At 46.8% G+C, this 11,800-nt stretch overlaps 1 protein-coding gene across 5 annotated transcripts in view; it reads right to left on the bottom strand.

The window, feature by feature from the left end:
- Positions 1–3,025: 3,025 nt before the first annotated feature.
- LOC139542991 (GRIP1-associated protein 1-like) overlaps positions 3,026–11,800 on the bottom strand; it is a 78,104-nt gene continuing 69,329 nt past the window's right edge. For all 5 annotated transcript variants that reach the window (XR_011668582.1, XM_071349032.1, XM_071349035.1 and 2 more), the window contains 2 exons: positions 10,278–10,462; positions 3,026–4,935 (listed from right to left, as the gene is read on the bottom strand). Coding sequence is in view for 4 of the 5 variants with exons in the window: in XM_071349032.1 (XP_071205133.1) it covers positions 4,858–4,935; positions 10,278–10,462 (263 nt within the window). In the remaining variant the exon portion in view is untranslated. The remainder of the gene's footprint in view (positions 4,936–10,277; positions 10,463–11,800) is intronic.

Genomic DNA, 11,800 nt, shown 5'->3' with positions numbered 1-11,800 from the left:
AGTGGCTGGTCTCAGACGATCCCGCAGGTGAAGAAGCCGGATGTGGAGGTATGACAGAATTTAAAGTGCCTTAATTATAACAAAAATAATAATACATAATCATAATGTGTACCAGTAAGTAATATGCTGTTCAATTATCTTAATGTTGATTATACAATCTGTGTGCTCTATTGATGTCTGATCTGAGTTTGATAGGTTATACCTAGGACTTCCTATAGGGGCGCACATGGCTTCCCAGCTCACTCATTACAAGTGACTTGAAGCCAGATTTTCTGTGTGATTTATTTATATATTTCCCTCTTTTAGGTATGAATGCAATTTTGAATGTATTTGTTAATATCAGAATGTTACAGATGTTACAGATGTTACTGTGTTATTTAGTCAGCAGCAAAGGTGTTTAAAACATTCAAATGTGTTATTTGTATGTCTAGACCACTTCAAAATTAGCCGTTTTGCTAGCTAGCTTGCTAGAATGCTGCTCACTTGCACGAGGTGACTTCGTGTGATTTATTTATATATTTCCCCCTTTAAGGGGTATAACAGAGGTCCTGGGCTGGCGTGGTTACACGTGGTTTGTGGTTGTGAGGCCGGTTGGACATACTGCCAAATTCTCATGCCAATTGCATGCTCCCTCAACTAGAAACATCGTAGTGCTTAATCAGCTTCTTGATATGTCACACCTGTCAAGTGGATGGATTATCTTGGCAGGGATGTAAACAAATTTGTGCACAAAATATGCGAGAAATAATATTTTTGTGCGTATGGAAAATTTCTGGGATCTTATTTCAAGTCATGAAACATGGGACCAACACTTTACATGTTGCGTTCATATTTTTGTTCAGTATAGATGAATAATAGTAGTTGCTGTTTTCTGACTGAAGGCATAGGAGAGAAAATATGAGATATGCAAAAACATAACAAAAATCAGCTAGCTTCAAGAAATAAGGGCTAGATTCAACTCGGAGCGCCGAAGATCCCCATTATAGACTGATTGAAAATAAAATGGAATTTCCGATTGAGCCGACATACTGTATCCAGTGTTTAGCGTGACTGCAGTCTCCACAAACGCGGGAACATTGGGTTTAAATATTAAATCTTCCGCGCTCCGGATTGAATCTAGGCCTTAGTCTCACGTGTCTGATTCAGCATGTTAGTCTGCAATATGAACACTGCAGGTGTTTGAACTGAGATGTTAAGCTATATGGCAGGAAGACATGCTGTACCTCAGATAACTAGATCGTTCTGAAATTACAAAAACACCAAAAGGGATGAAACATGGAATATATTTTAGACATAAAAGGCCACTCTAAAATGTGCAGTTTTGTCACACAACACAGTACCACAGATGGCTTGTTGTCAAATACACATTTCAAAATACATTATTCTGCAAACTTTAGCATCCCGCAAACTTTTTGCAGATCAACTTACAGTAGTGAGTGGATACATTTTTAAAAACTTTTTCCCGTACTGGTAGCCCGTGGGAATCGAACCCACAACCTTGCCGTTGCAGGTGCCATGCTCTACCAACTGAGCCACACGGGACATTTACTGTGTGAATAAATATCACTGAATGACTAAAATATTGGAATATAGTAGGCTAATGCAATTGAAGGCATCGAATTGTTGCTTACTGAAACTCCCAAAGTCAACCAATTATTATAATACATTATTTTGCTCGATCGAGTATCGGCAACTACAACAGCCTGTGGAGGTTGTGAAATATAAAACACGAGACTAACAAGCTTTTGAAAATATAGATTGCCTCCCGAGTGGCGCAGAGGTCTAAGGCACTGCATCGCATCACAGTTGCTAACTGAGCAGGCTGTTGTAGTTGCCGATACTCGATCGAGCAAAATAATGTATTATAACAATTGGATGGCTTTGGGAGTTTCAGTAAGCAACAATTCGATGCCTTCAATAGCATTAGCCTACTATATTCCAATATTTTAGTCATTCAGTGATATTTATTCCCACAGTAAATGTCCCGTGTGGCTCAGTTGGTAGAGCATGGCGCCTGCAACGGCAAAGTTGTGGGTTCGATTCCCACGGGCTACCAGTACGGGAAAATGTTTTCAAAAATGTATCCACTCACTCACTCCAATCCACGTTTTCCCGTACTGGTAGCCCGTGGGAATCGAACCCACAACATTGCCGTTGCAGGCGCCATGCTTTGCGGGATGCTAAAGTTTGCAGAATAACGTATTTTGAAATTGCTAACTGAGCAACTAGAGATCCTGGTTCGAGTCCAGGCGGCGAGACCTATGGGGCGGCGCACAATTGGCCCAGCGTAGTCCGGGTTAGGCCGGCAGGGATGTCCTTGTCCCATCGCCCTCTAGTGGCAGGCCGGGCACATGCACGCTGACACAGTCGCCAGGTGAACGGTGTTTCTTCCGAGACATTGGTGTGGCTGGCTTCCGGGTTAAGCAGGTGTTGTGTCAAGAAGCAGTGTGGCTTGGTTGGGTTGTGTTTCGGAGGACCATGGCGGACCATGGCTCTCGAACCTTCGCCTCTCCCAAGACTGTAACTACCAATTGGATATCATAAAAGCATGGGCTTACCTTACAAAATATCACTTTTTTTTTTAACATGACAGCAGTTTGATGTGGTGCAAATTGTTTGGGAAAAATATGAATTGTATTTTATACCGTTATATTTAATGATATTCTTAGCCTATTCTAAAATGCTGTATGTGTGTTGATTGTGATCAGGGTAGCCTGGTGTGCCTTGTCTGTTTAAGGAACAAAATCACTATTGGTTTCATGTGCATGGCGCAGCCATTTAGAATATAGGCTGCACAGACCAGTAACATAATTCCAACTCAAAATATGCCATTCTATTCTTTTGAAAACATATTTTATTAGTCTTATGTTTCTTAGGACCTGCCAAAAATGTATTTGTGATGGTGTATATTCAATTAATTTATTAAAATACTACTCCCACTCCTAATCTTGCCGGCATGTGCACGGGACGTATAAAAGGCTTATCCCGGCAAGAACGTGGCAAAAAATTGGACTGTACGAATTGGTCTCTAAAAAACATTACCTGATTTTTTTTTTTTTTTTTTAAACAAGCAACATACCGTAAAGTCTGTCTGTAAATGGTATGAGATGAAGAAGTTATTTTTCGTCTTTGTTGTGAGTGGAGGGGGAGGGGATTGGTGTCTGTGGAGTGAGAAGAGACCAAAAATACATAAAACGCTCATAAAAATGAACATAAAATAAAAACCTAGATTCTTGTGATACGGGCATTTGAAACATCACGGCAAAAAATATATTTGAATATATCATTCATTTGATATATCACCCAGTCTTACTTGTACATAAGAGAAGACATTCTTGGGGGGGGATTCCAATGACCAATCTGTTCGTTCCAAAACAAGTGTTCACGGAGTGCATACATTCTCAGATAAGGGAAACCTGTCTCAAAGTATAAAAGGCTAACACAGGTAGGTATGCACGCTGTGTTAGACCATACTGTGTTATACCATGTGATCTGCCCAGCTACTGCCGTTCAGTCATGTTGAGAAGTCATTTAAAATAAGACATTTGCTAAGTAAGTCAAAGACAGGTGAAATAGAAGGCACAGCTTCACATGATCCATGTTTCCCTCATCCTGGCCATCCCTACAGAGCATGGGGCCAGTTCTTCTGACACACAGTAATGGCCAGGAATTGATGCCAGATAACAAATATTGGTGATGAGTTTCCTGTCCATGTTGAACTCAGTGAGCACACTGATGAGCTTTGTCAGAGTGAAGGAAGAGTTGAACAACTGACACTGTTGTTAGACCTCAGCCAGGGGGAGATGAGTTATCAAACAAATGTTCCTGCTCATCACAGAGAATCCTCTGCTTCCTCATTTATTTGGAATCTAATGTTTTCAGAAAATATCAAAGTGGAGTTAAGCCGGAATTTAATCTGCAAATCTAACCACACCTGGAGTCTTAATTGGGGATAGAGAAAGCAGCCAAAGTGACATTTTGAAAGCAGGCATCTAGCCAGTCTCTGTGGAGTTGGACATCATGTTCATGTTGACACCAGATGCTGAGCTGCCAAGGCCTCCTCCGTGCTTCTGCTGCAGTCACGGGACTTGTGCCTGGTGCAGAATAAAAGGAAACGAGCATAGAGCTCTAACTCAGTGAGTGGACACAGGGGTGGTGTGGTCCAGCGCCCCAGAGATAGGAGTGGTTTTGTCCAGTCCTCAACACTATGCATGTTATTGATTTAATATTTTTTTTTTTTTACTACTGGCTTTAAGATACTCACACTTTCCCCAGACAAACTCAAACTGGACATTTCAGCATCTGGAATGTATGACGGACGTAAATCTTTTACAATCATTTTGGCTCATATACAATACTTATTACTCTGAGTACAGTTAAATTACTACAGTTGATTTTTCATATATACAGGATTTATACAAACAAAAACAAGAGTTGTTGAGTTGAAAGTATAAAGAAATGAATACGAGTACAGGCAAAACAAAAGCTTAAGCCTCTTGTTATTCGCAACATTAAACAATCTCTTGTAGTCGTGAACCAGTAAAGCACTGTGTCCTGGCATCCAGACATTGTTGCCTTCTGCCATTCTTCAGATCACACCAGAGCGGGGAGGCAGAGAGTGCAGACAGACAGAAGTCAGGTCACAATACCACAGAAAGAACCAAGACATGTTACAGTAAGTATATTCAGTAGTAAAGCAGTTTCAAGAGCACTAACCCCTTCCTACCCCCCTCTATCCCTCTCCTTTCATCTGGGTTCCCAGCCAGAGGTTCAGTCAGTCAGTTAGGTAATGTCCTCTTGTTGGCCACAGTAACAGGTGATGAGAGAGTGCAGAGAGGAGGAAATTTTTCCAGTCTTTTAGCCCGTAGCTGAGCCACCTCCAGGACTTGAGTCTTTACTTAAATGGACAATCTCCTGAGACAGAACTTCAAGGTCCTAAAAAAGACAAACAGAAATTGCTATTTTAATACCACAAAGCTGAGTAGCAAACCAAAACCTCTGCTAATTTCTGGCATTTTCATATCCAAAACTCTTTCATCATTCATCCTCGTTTATTCTGATGTACTGTAGCTACTGAAATACCAAATATCAGAGAGTTCATGCAAGGTGTTGGGAAACAACTGTAACATTGACAATTGTAGCATGGAGACTATATAATACCAACCAAATCAACATTTCCTCCTGCCAGGGTGCAGGGGAGCCATTTAGCAGATAGACTCAGGTTCAGCTGCAATCTCCTACCAGAAAAATCCAATGTCCCTTCCTCTGTGTGCTCACTCTAAAGCAAGAGCCATCAAATATTAACAGGGCTGTTTGTTTCTGGGCTGGTGGCTCCAACAGGCACTGAATATTCATGACTCGCTGCTTGCCGCTGCCCACAAAATCCAGAGAGGAGATGGGGGGGGGGGGGGGGGGGCAGCAGCCTGCCTGCCCACCTGCAGGTTCACCAGTATCGAGCGCAATCATCACGTCACCCTTTGTCATTCTGCACTTTGTGGGCTGCGACACGGCTTCATCATGCTCCAGCACACGATTAGGAGCCCATGGCTGAAAGGCTGCTTGGTAGCAGCGGTGAGGGAGGGACGGTGAGGGAGGGATGGGGAAGGAAGGAGGGACGGTGAGGGAGGGATGGGGAAGGAAGGAGGGACGGGGAAGGAAGGAGGGACGGTGACGGAGGGAGGGGGAAGGAAGGAGGGACGGTGAGGGAGGGATGGGGAAGGAAGGAAGGACGGTGAGGGAGGGACGGGGAAGGAAGGAGGGACGGGGAGGGAGGGACGGGGAAGGAAGGAGGGACGGGGAGGGAGGGACGGGGAAGGAAGGAGGGACGGTGAAGGAAGGAGGGACGGTGACGGAGAGATGGGGAAGGAAGGAGGGACGGTGAGAGAGGGACGGGGAAGGAGGGACGGTGAGAGAGGGACGGGGAAGGAGGGACGGTGAGAGAGGGACGGGGAAAGAGGGAGGGACGGTGAAGGAGGGATGGGGAAGGAAGGAGGGACGGTGAGAGAGGGACGGGGAAAGAGGGAGGGACGGGGAAGGAAGGAGGGACGGTGAGAGAGGGACGGGGAAAGAGGGAGGGACGGGGAAGGAGGGACGGTGAGAGAGGGACGGGAAGGAGGGACGGTGAGAGAGGGACGGGGAAGGAGGGACGGTGAGAGAGGGACGGGGAAAGAGGGACAGGGAGGTGGAAAAGGAGAGGAATGAGGGTGGCTCTACATGGTTGCTCTCCCCTACAGCATTCTCTCATAAGTGTTTAATCAGATCAGGATTTTCTCATTTAATTTGGATAAAAGCAAACAGTTACGTTGCTGTTAACAAGTCTGGCACAACTAGCCACCAGCGTTGAGCTGCTTATGTCAGAGCCTGCAGCCGCTTCTTCCACAACTTGCCACCAGCGTTGAGCTGCTTATGTCAGAGCCTGCAGCCGCTTCATCCACAACTAGCCACCAGCGTTGAGCTGCTTATGTCAGAGCCTGCAGCCGCTTCTTCCACAACTAGCCACCAGCGTTGGGCTGCTTATGTCAGAGCCTGCAGCCGCTTCTTCCACAACTAGCCACCAGAGTTGAGCTGCTTATGTCAGAGCCTGCAGCCGCTTCTTCCGCAACTAGCCACCAGCGTTGGGCTGCTTATGTCAGAGCCTGCAGCCGCTTCTTCCACAACTAGCCACCAGCGTTGAGCTGCTTATGTCAGAGCCTGCAGCCGCTTCTTCCACAACTAGCCACCAGCGTTGGGCTGCTTATGTCAGAGCCTGCAGCCGCTTCTCCCACAACTAGCCACCAGCGTTGGGCTGCTTATGTCAGAGCCTGCAGCCGCTTCTTCCACAACTAGCCACCAGCGTTGGGCTGCTTATGTCAGAGCATGCAGCCGCTTCTTCCACAACTAGCCACCAGTATTGGGCTGCTTATGTAAGAGCCTGCAGCCGCTTCTTCCACAACTAGCCACCAGCGTTGGGCTGCTTATGTCAGAGCCTGCAGCCGCTTCTTCCACAACTAGCCACCAGCGTTGGGCTGCTTATGTCAGAGCCTGCAGCCGCTTCTTCCACAACTAGCCACCAGTATTGGGCTGCTTATGTAAGAGCCAGCAGCCGCTTCTTCCACAACTAGCCACATATTTGGGGGAACTGTAACTGAGCTCTCCTCCCATCTGCATAAAACAAATGCGTGACGACGTTCCGAGAATATTTATCATGCTTATTAAATGATCATATTTACAATGGAGAACATCAAAGGGGATCATTGGCTGTCTGTAAATCAAAGATCCAGAGGAGGACAACTACAACCGAATATCAGACTTGATTTATTTGTATGGACACACTGACAGCTATTCTAAGTTATCTAGAAAGTTAGCAGAGCCTGAGTGCCGGCAAGCCCTGTCCCAAATTTCTCAGGTGTCTTCCAAGCCAAGGTTAAAGCCGGTTGTTTGTGTAACCTACAACTCCCCGTGGGAGTTACACACCACACAGCCAAGAACCTAGACTGTCTCCAAGACCTACTACAGCACTACATCCCTCACTGTAGCTAACCAGCACACACACACACACACAGTATAAATATCAACAGAGAACTGTATCATTGATGCAACAATAAACAGGGTCAGTTACCACCCCCATCACCGATTAGTTCAGCACAGTTCCTCAAAAGGCCAGGAGAAATTTGATAGGTTCATGTTCTGAGGTAATAATCTGCATGATGATGGAAACACCACACTGTAATCCAATCAAACAAGAGACTGCACCACCATACTTTGCTTGGAGGAGACCCATTTCTATTCCTGCGTAGAAACCCATTTGAACATTAAGGCGGCGCTCCAACGCCTTGGCCTGTGATGAATAATAACCTCTATGGTGCGCTAGTCTCAGGGCTGGATGCCACCTACACATGCACACTGACTGACTACACACATCTCCCAAAGTCACACATTTGGCCCTCGGTATGGATCCCCACACATCAACTCATCTGCAGTGTAGCCCGCCTACCTTCTGCAGTGTAGCCCGCCTACCTTATGCAGTGAAGCCCGCCTACCTTATGCAGTGAAGCCCGCCTACCTTCTGCAGTGAAGCCCGCCTACCTTCTGCAGTGAAGCCCGCCTACCTTCTGCAGTGAAGCCCGCCTACCTTCTGCAGTGAAGCCCGCCTACCTTCTGCAGTGTAGCCCGCCTACCTTCTGCAGTGAAGCCTGCCTACCTTCTGCAGTGTAGCCCGCCTACCTTCTGCAGTGTAGCCCGCCTACCTTCTGCAGTGAAGCCCGCCTACCTTCTGCAGTGTAGCCCGCCTACCTTCTGCAGTGTAGCCCGCCTACCTTCTGCAGTGTAGCCCGCCTACCTTCTGCAGTGTAGCCCGCCTACCTTCTGCAGTGTAGCCCGCCTACCTTCTGCAGTGTAGCCCGCCTACCTTCTGCAGTGTAGCCCGCCTACCTTCTGCAGTGTAGCCCGCCTACCTTCTGCAGTGTAGCCCGCCTACCTTCTGCAGTGTAGCCCGCCTACCTTCTGCAGTGTAGCCCGCCTACCTTCTGCAGTGTAGCCCGCCTACCTTCTGCAGTGTAGCCCGCCTACCTTCTGCAGTGAAGCCCGCCTACCTTCTGCAGTGTAGCCCGCCTACCTTCTGCAGTGTAGCCCGCCTACCTTCTGCAGTGTAGCCCGCCTACCTTCTGCAGTGTAGCCCGCCTACCTTCTGCAGTGTAGCCCGCCTACCTTCTGCAGTGTAGCCCGCCTACCTTCTGCAGTGTAGCCCGCCTACCTTCTGCAGTGTAGCCCGCCTACCTTCTGCAGTGTAGCCCGCCTACCTTCTGCAGTGAAGCCCGCCTACCTTCTGCAGTGTAGCCCGCCTACCTTCTGCAGTGTAGCCCGCCTACCTTCTGCAGTGTAGCCCGCCTACCTTCTGCAGTGAAGCCCGCCTACCTTCTGCAGTGTAGCCCGCCTACCTTCTGCAGTGTAGCCCGCCTACCTTCTGCAGTGTAGCCCGCCTACCTTCTGCAGTGTAGCCCGCCTACCTTCTGCAGTGTAGCCCGCCTACCTTCTGCAGTGTTGCCCGCCTACCTTCTGCAGTGTAGCCCGCCTACCTTCTGCAGTGTAGCCCGCCTACCTTCTGCAGTGTAGCCCGCCTACCTTCTGCAGTGTAGCCCGCCTACCTTCTGCAGTGTAGCCCGCCTACCTTCTGCAGTGTAGCCCGCCTACCTTCTGCAGTGTAGCCCGCCTACCTTCTGCAGTGTTGCCCGCCTACCTTCTGCAGTGTTGCCCGCCTACCTTCTGCAGTGTTGCCCGCCTACCTTCTGCAGTGTAGCCCGCCTACCTTCTGCAGTGTAGCCCGCCTACCTTCTGCAGTGTAGCCCGCCTACCTTCTGCAGTGTAGCCCGCCTACCTTCTGCAGTGTAGCCCGCCTACCTTCTGCAGTGTAGCCCGCCTACCTTCTGCAGTGTAGCCCGCCTACCTTCTGCAGTGTAGCCCGCCTACCTTCTGCAGTGTAGCCCGCCTACCTTCTGCAGTGTAGCCCACCTTCTGCAGTGTAGCCCGCCTACCTTCTGCAGTGTAGCCCGCCTACCTTCTGCAGTGTAGCCCGCCTACCTTCTGCAGTGTTGCCCGCCTACCTTCTGCAGTGTAGCTTACAGTGCCGTGAAAAAGTATTTGCCCCCTTTTCTGATTTTCAAAATGTTTGCATATTTTTAATACTGAATGTTTTTCAGATCTTCAACCAAAACCTAATATTAGGTAAAGGGAACCTACATTTTACAAATAACAAAAGTATACTTATTTTATTTATTTATTTAAAGTTATGTAACACTCAATTCCCCTGTGTGAAAAAGTAATTACCCCGTTACACTCAATAACTGGTTGTGCCACCTTCAGCTAATGCTTTTTGCAGTTGTTGATCAGTCTGTCACATCACTGTGGAGGAATTTTGGCCCACTCTTGCATGAAGAACTTTAACTTATTGACATTTGTGGGTTTTCAAGCATGAACTGCTTGTTTCAAATGCTGCCACAACATCTCAACTGGGATTAGGTCTGGACTTTGACTAGGCTATTCCAAAACTTCACATTTGTTAATATTTAACAATTTTCATGTTTTGGAATATTGTATTGCTGCGTTCAGTTTCAAAATGTTTTTATTTTTGTAGTTATTTGTAAACTCAGGTTCCCTTTATATAATATTAGGTTTTGGTTGAAGATCTGAAAACATTCAGTATCAAAAATGTGCAAAAATAGAGAAAATCAGAAAGGAGGCAAATAGTTTTTCACCGCAGTGTACCTCCTGTAGTGTGGCCCACCTCCTGTAGTGTGGCCTACCTTCTGTAGATGCATGTTCTTGGTCAGCTGTTCCTCCAGCATGTTCTGCAGCTTCTTGTTCATTTCCCGCAGGTTCTCGTCCCCAGGCTTCACCAGGTCCCTGAGCACAGAGCCCAAGCCATGACCATGTCCCCCCACCTGGCCCACGTGATGGGCAACCGCCGTTGCACCATGTGCACCATGTGCTGCAGGGGAGAGAAGGTACACGTTACTCAAAGGGACAATTCACAGCCATGCTTCATTGAACTAGAGCCAGCAGTTGTCCCTCGAGACCAACCCAGGAAATAACCTAGGGCCCTAGTTAAAACTGGCTTATAAATGATATCTAATGTACATTTAATTTGTCAGTGATAATGAACATTTTGTTATAATTACAAGACATGTAATTCATTCAATGTGAATCAGTTGTAGTACATGTTGAGATCAATGATTCAAATGCAGCAGTATCACCCATCCATTAGCCTACATCTAATCACTTGATAATTTTATGCAGCAGTATCACCCATCCATTAGCCTACATCTAATCACTTGATAACTTTATGCAGCAGTATCACCCATCCATTAGCCTACATCTAATCACTTGATAACTTTATGCAGCAGTATCACCCATCCATTAGCCTACATCTAATCACTTGATAATTTTATGCAGCAGGTCCATTACCATATGGTCTGTAAGTTGATTCTAGTCAGTCTATTCTGGGAGGAGTATGCCCTGCTGGAGATCCCTGGTTAGGTACTTTAAATCCCTCAACAGTTAACTAAAGGGACTGAGCAGTTATCTGTCTGACTAATGTGATATTGTTCCTCACGTTCGATACCATTTGAAAAGACAACACTAGAGATGCTCTACAAGGCAGATATAGATCTATTTCCAAACAATGACAGTTGAGAAAAAATAGTGAACCTCCTGTGTGATAATGTGTTTAGGTCTTCTAGCATACCCATGGTAGGCTTAAAACACATACTGTAAATACAAAAGTATGTGGACACCCCTTCAAAATGCTGGATCTGGCTATTTCAGCCACAGCCGTTGCTGTCAGGTGTATAAAATCGAGCACACAGCCATGCAATCTCCATAGACAAACATTGGCAGTAGAATGGCCTTACTGAAGAGCTCAGTGACTTTCAACGTGGCACTGTCATAGCATGCCATCTTTCCAGTAAGTCAGTTGGTCAAATTTCTGCTCTGCTAGAGCTGCCCCGATCAACTGTAAGTGCTGTTCTTGTGAAGTGGAAACGTTTAGGAACAACAACGGCTTGGTCGCAAAGTGGTAGACCACACACGTCTGTCCTCGGTTGCAAGACTCACTACCAAGTTCCAAACTGCCTCTGGAAGCAACGTCAGCACAATAACTGTTAGTCGAGAGCTTCATGAAATGTGTTTCGATGGCCGAGCAGCCGCACACACACAAGCCTAAGATCACCAAGCGCAATGCAAAGCATCAGCTGGAGTGGTGTAAAGCTCGCCACCATTGTACTCTGAAGCAGTGGAAACACGTTATCTGCAGTGATGACACGCTTCA

Source organism: Salvelinus alpinus, chromosome 17, assembly GCF_045679555.1.
Source record: "Salvelinus alpinus chromosome 17, SLU_Salpinus.1, whole genome shotgun sequence".
Lineage (NCBI taxonomy): Eukaryota > Metazoa > Chordata > Actinopteri > Salmoniformes > Salmonidae > Salvelinus > Salvelinus alpinus.
This window is presented reverse-complemented; position numbering and strand designations above follow the sequence as displayed.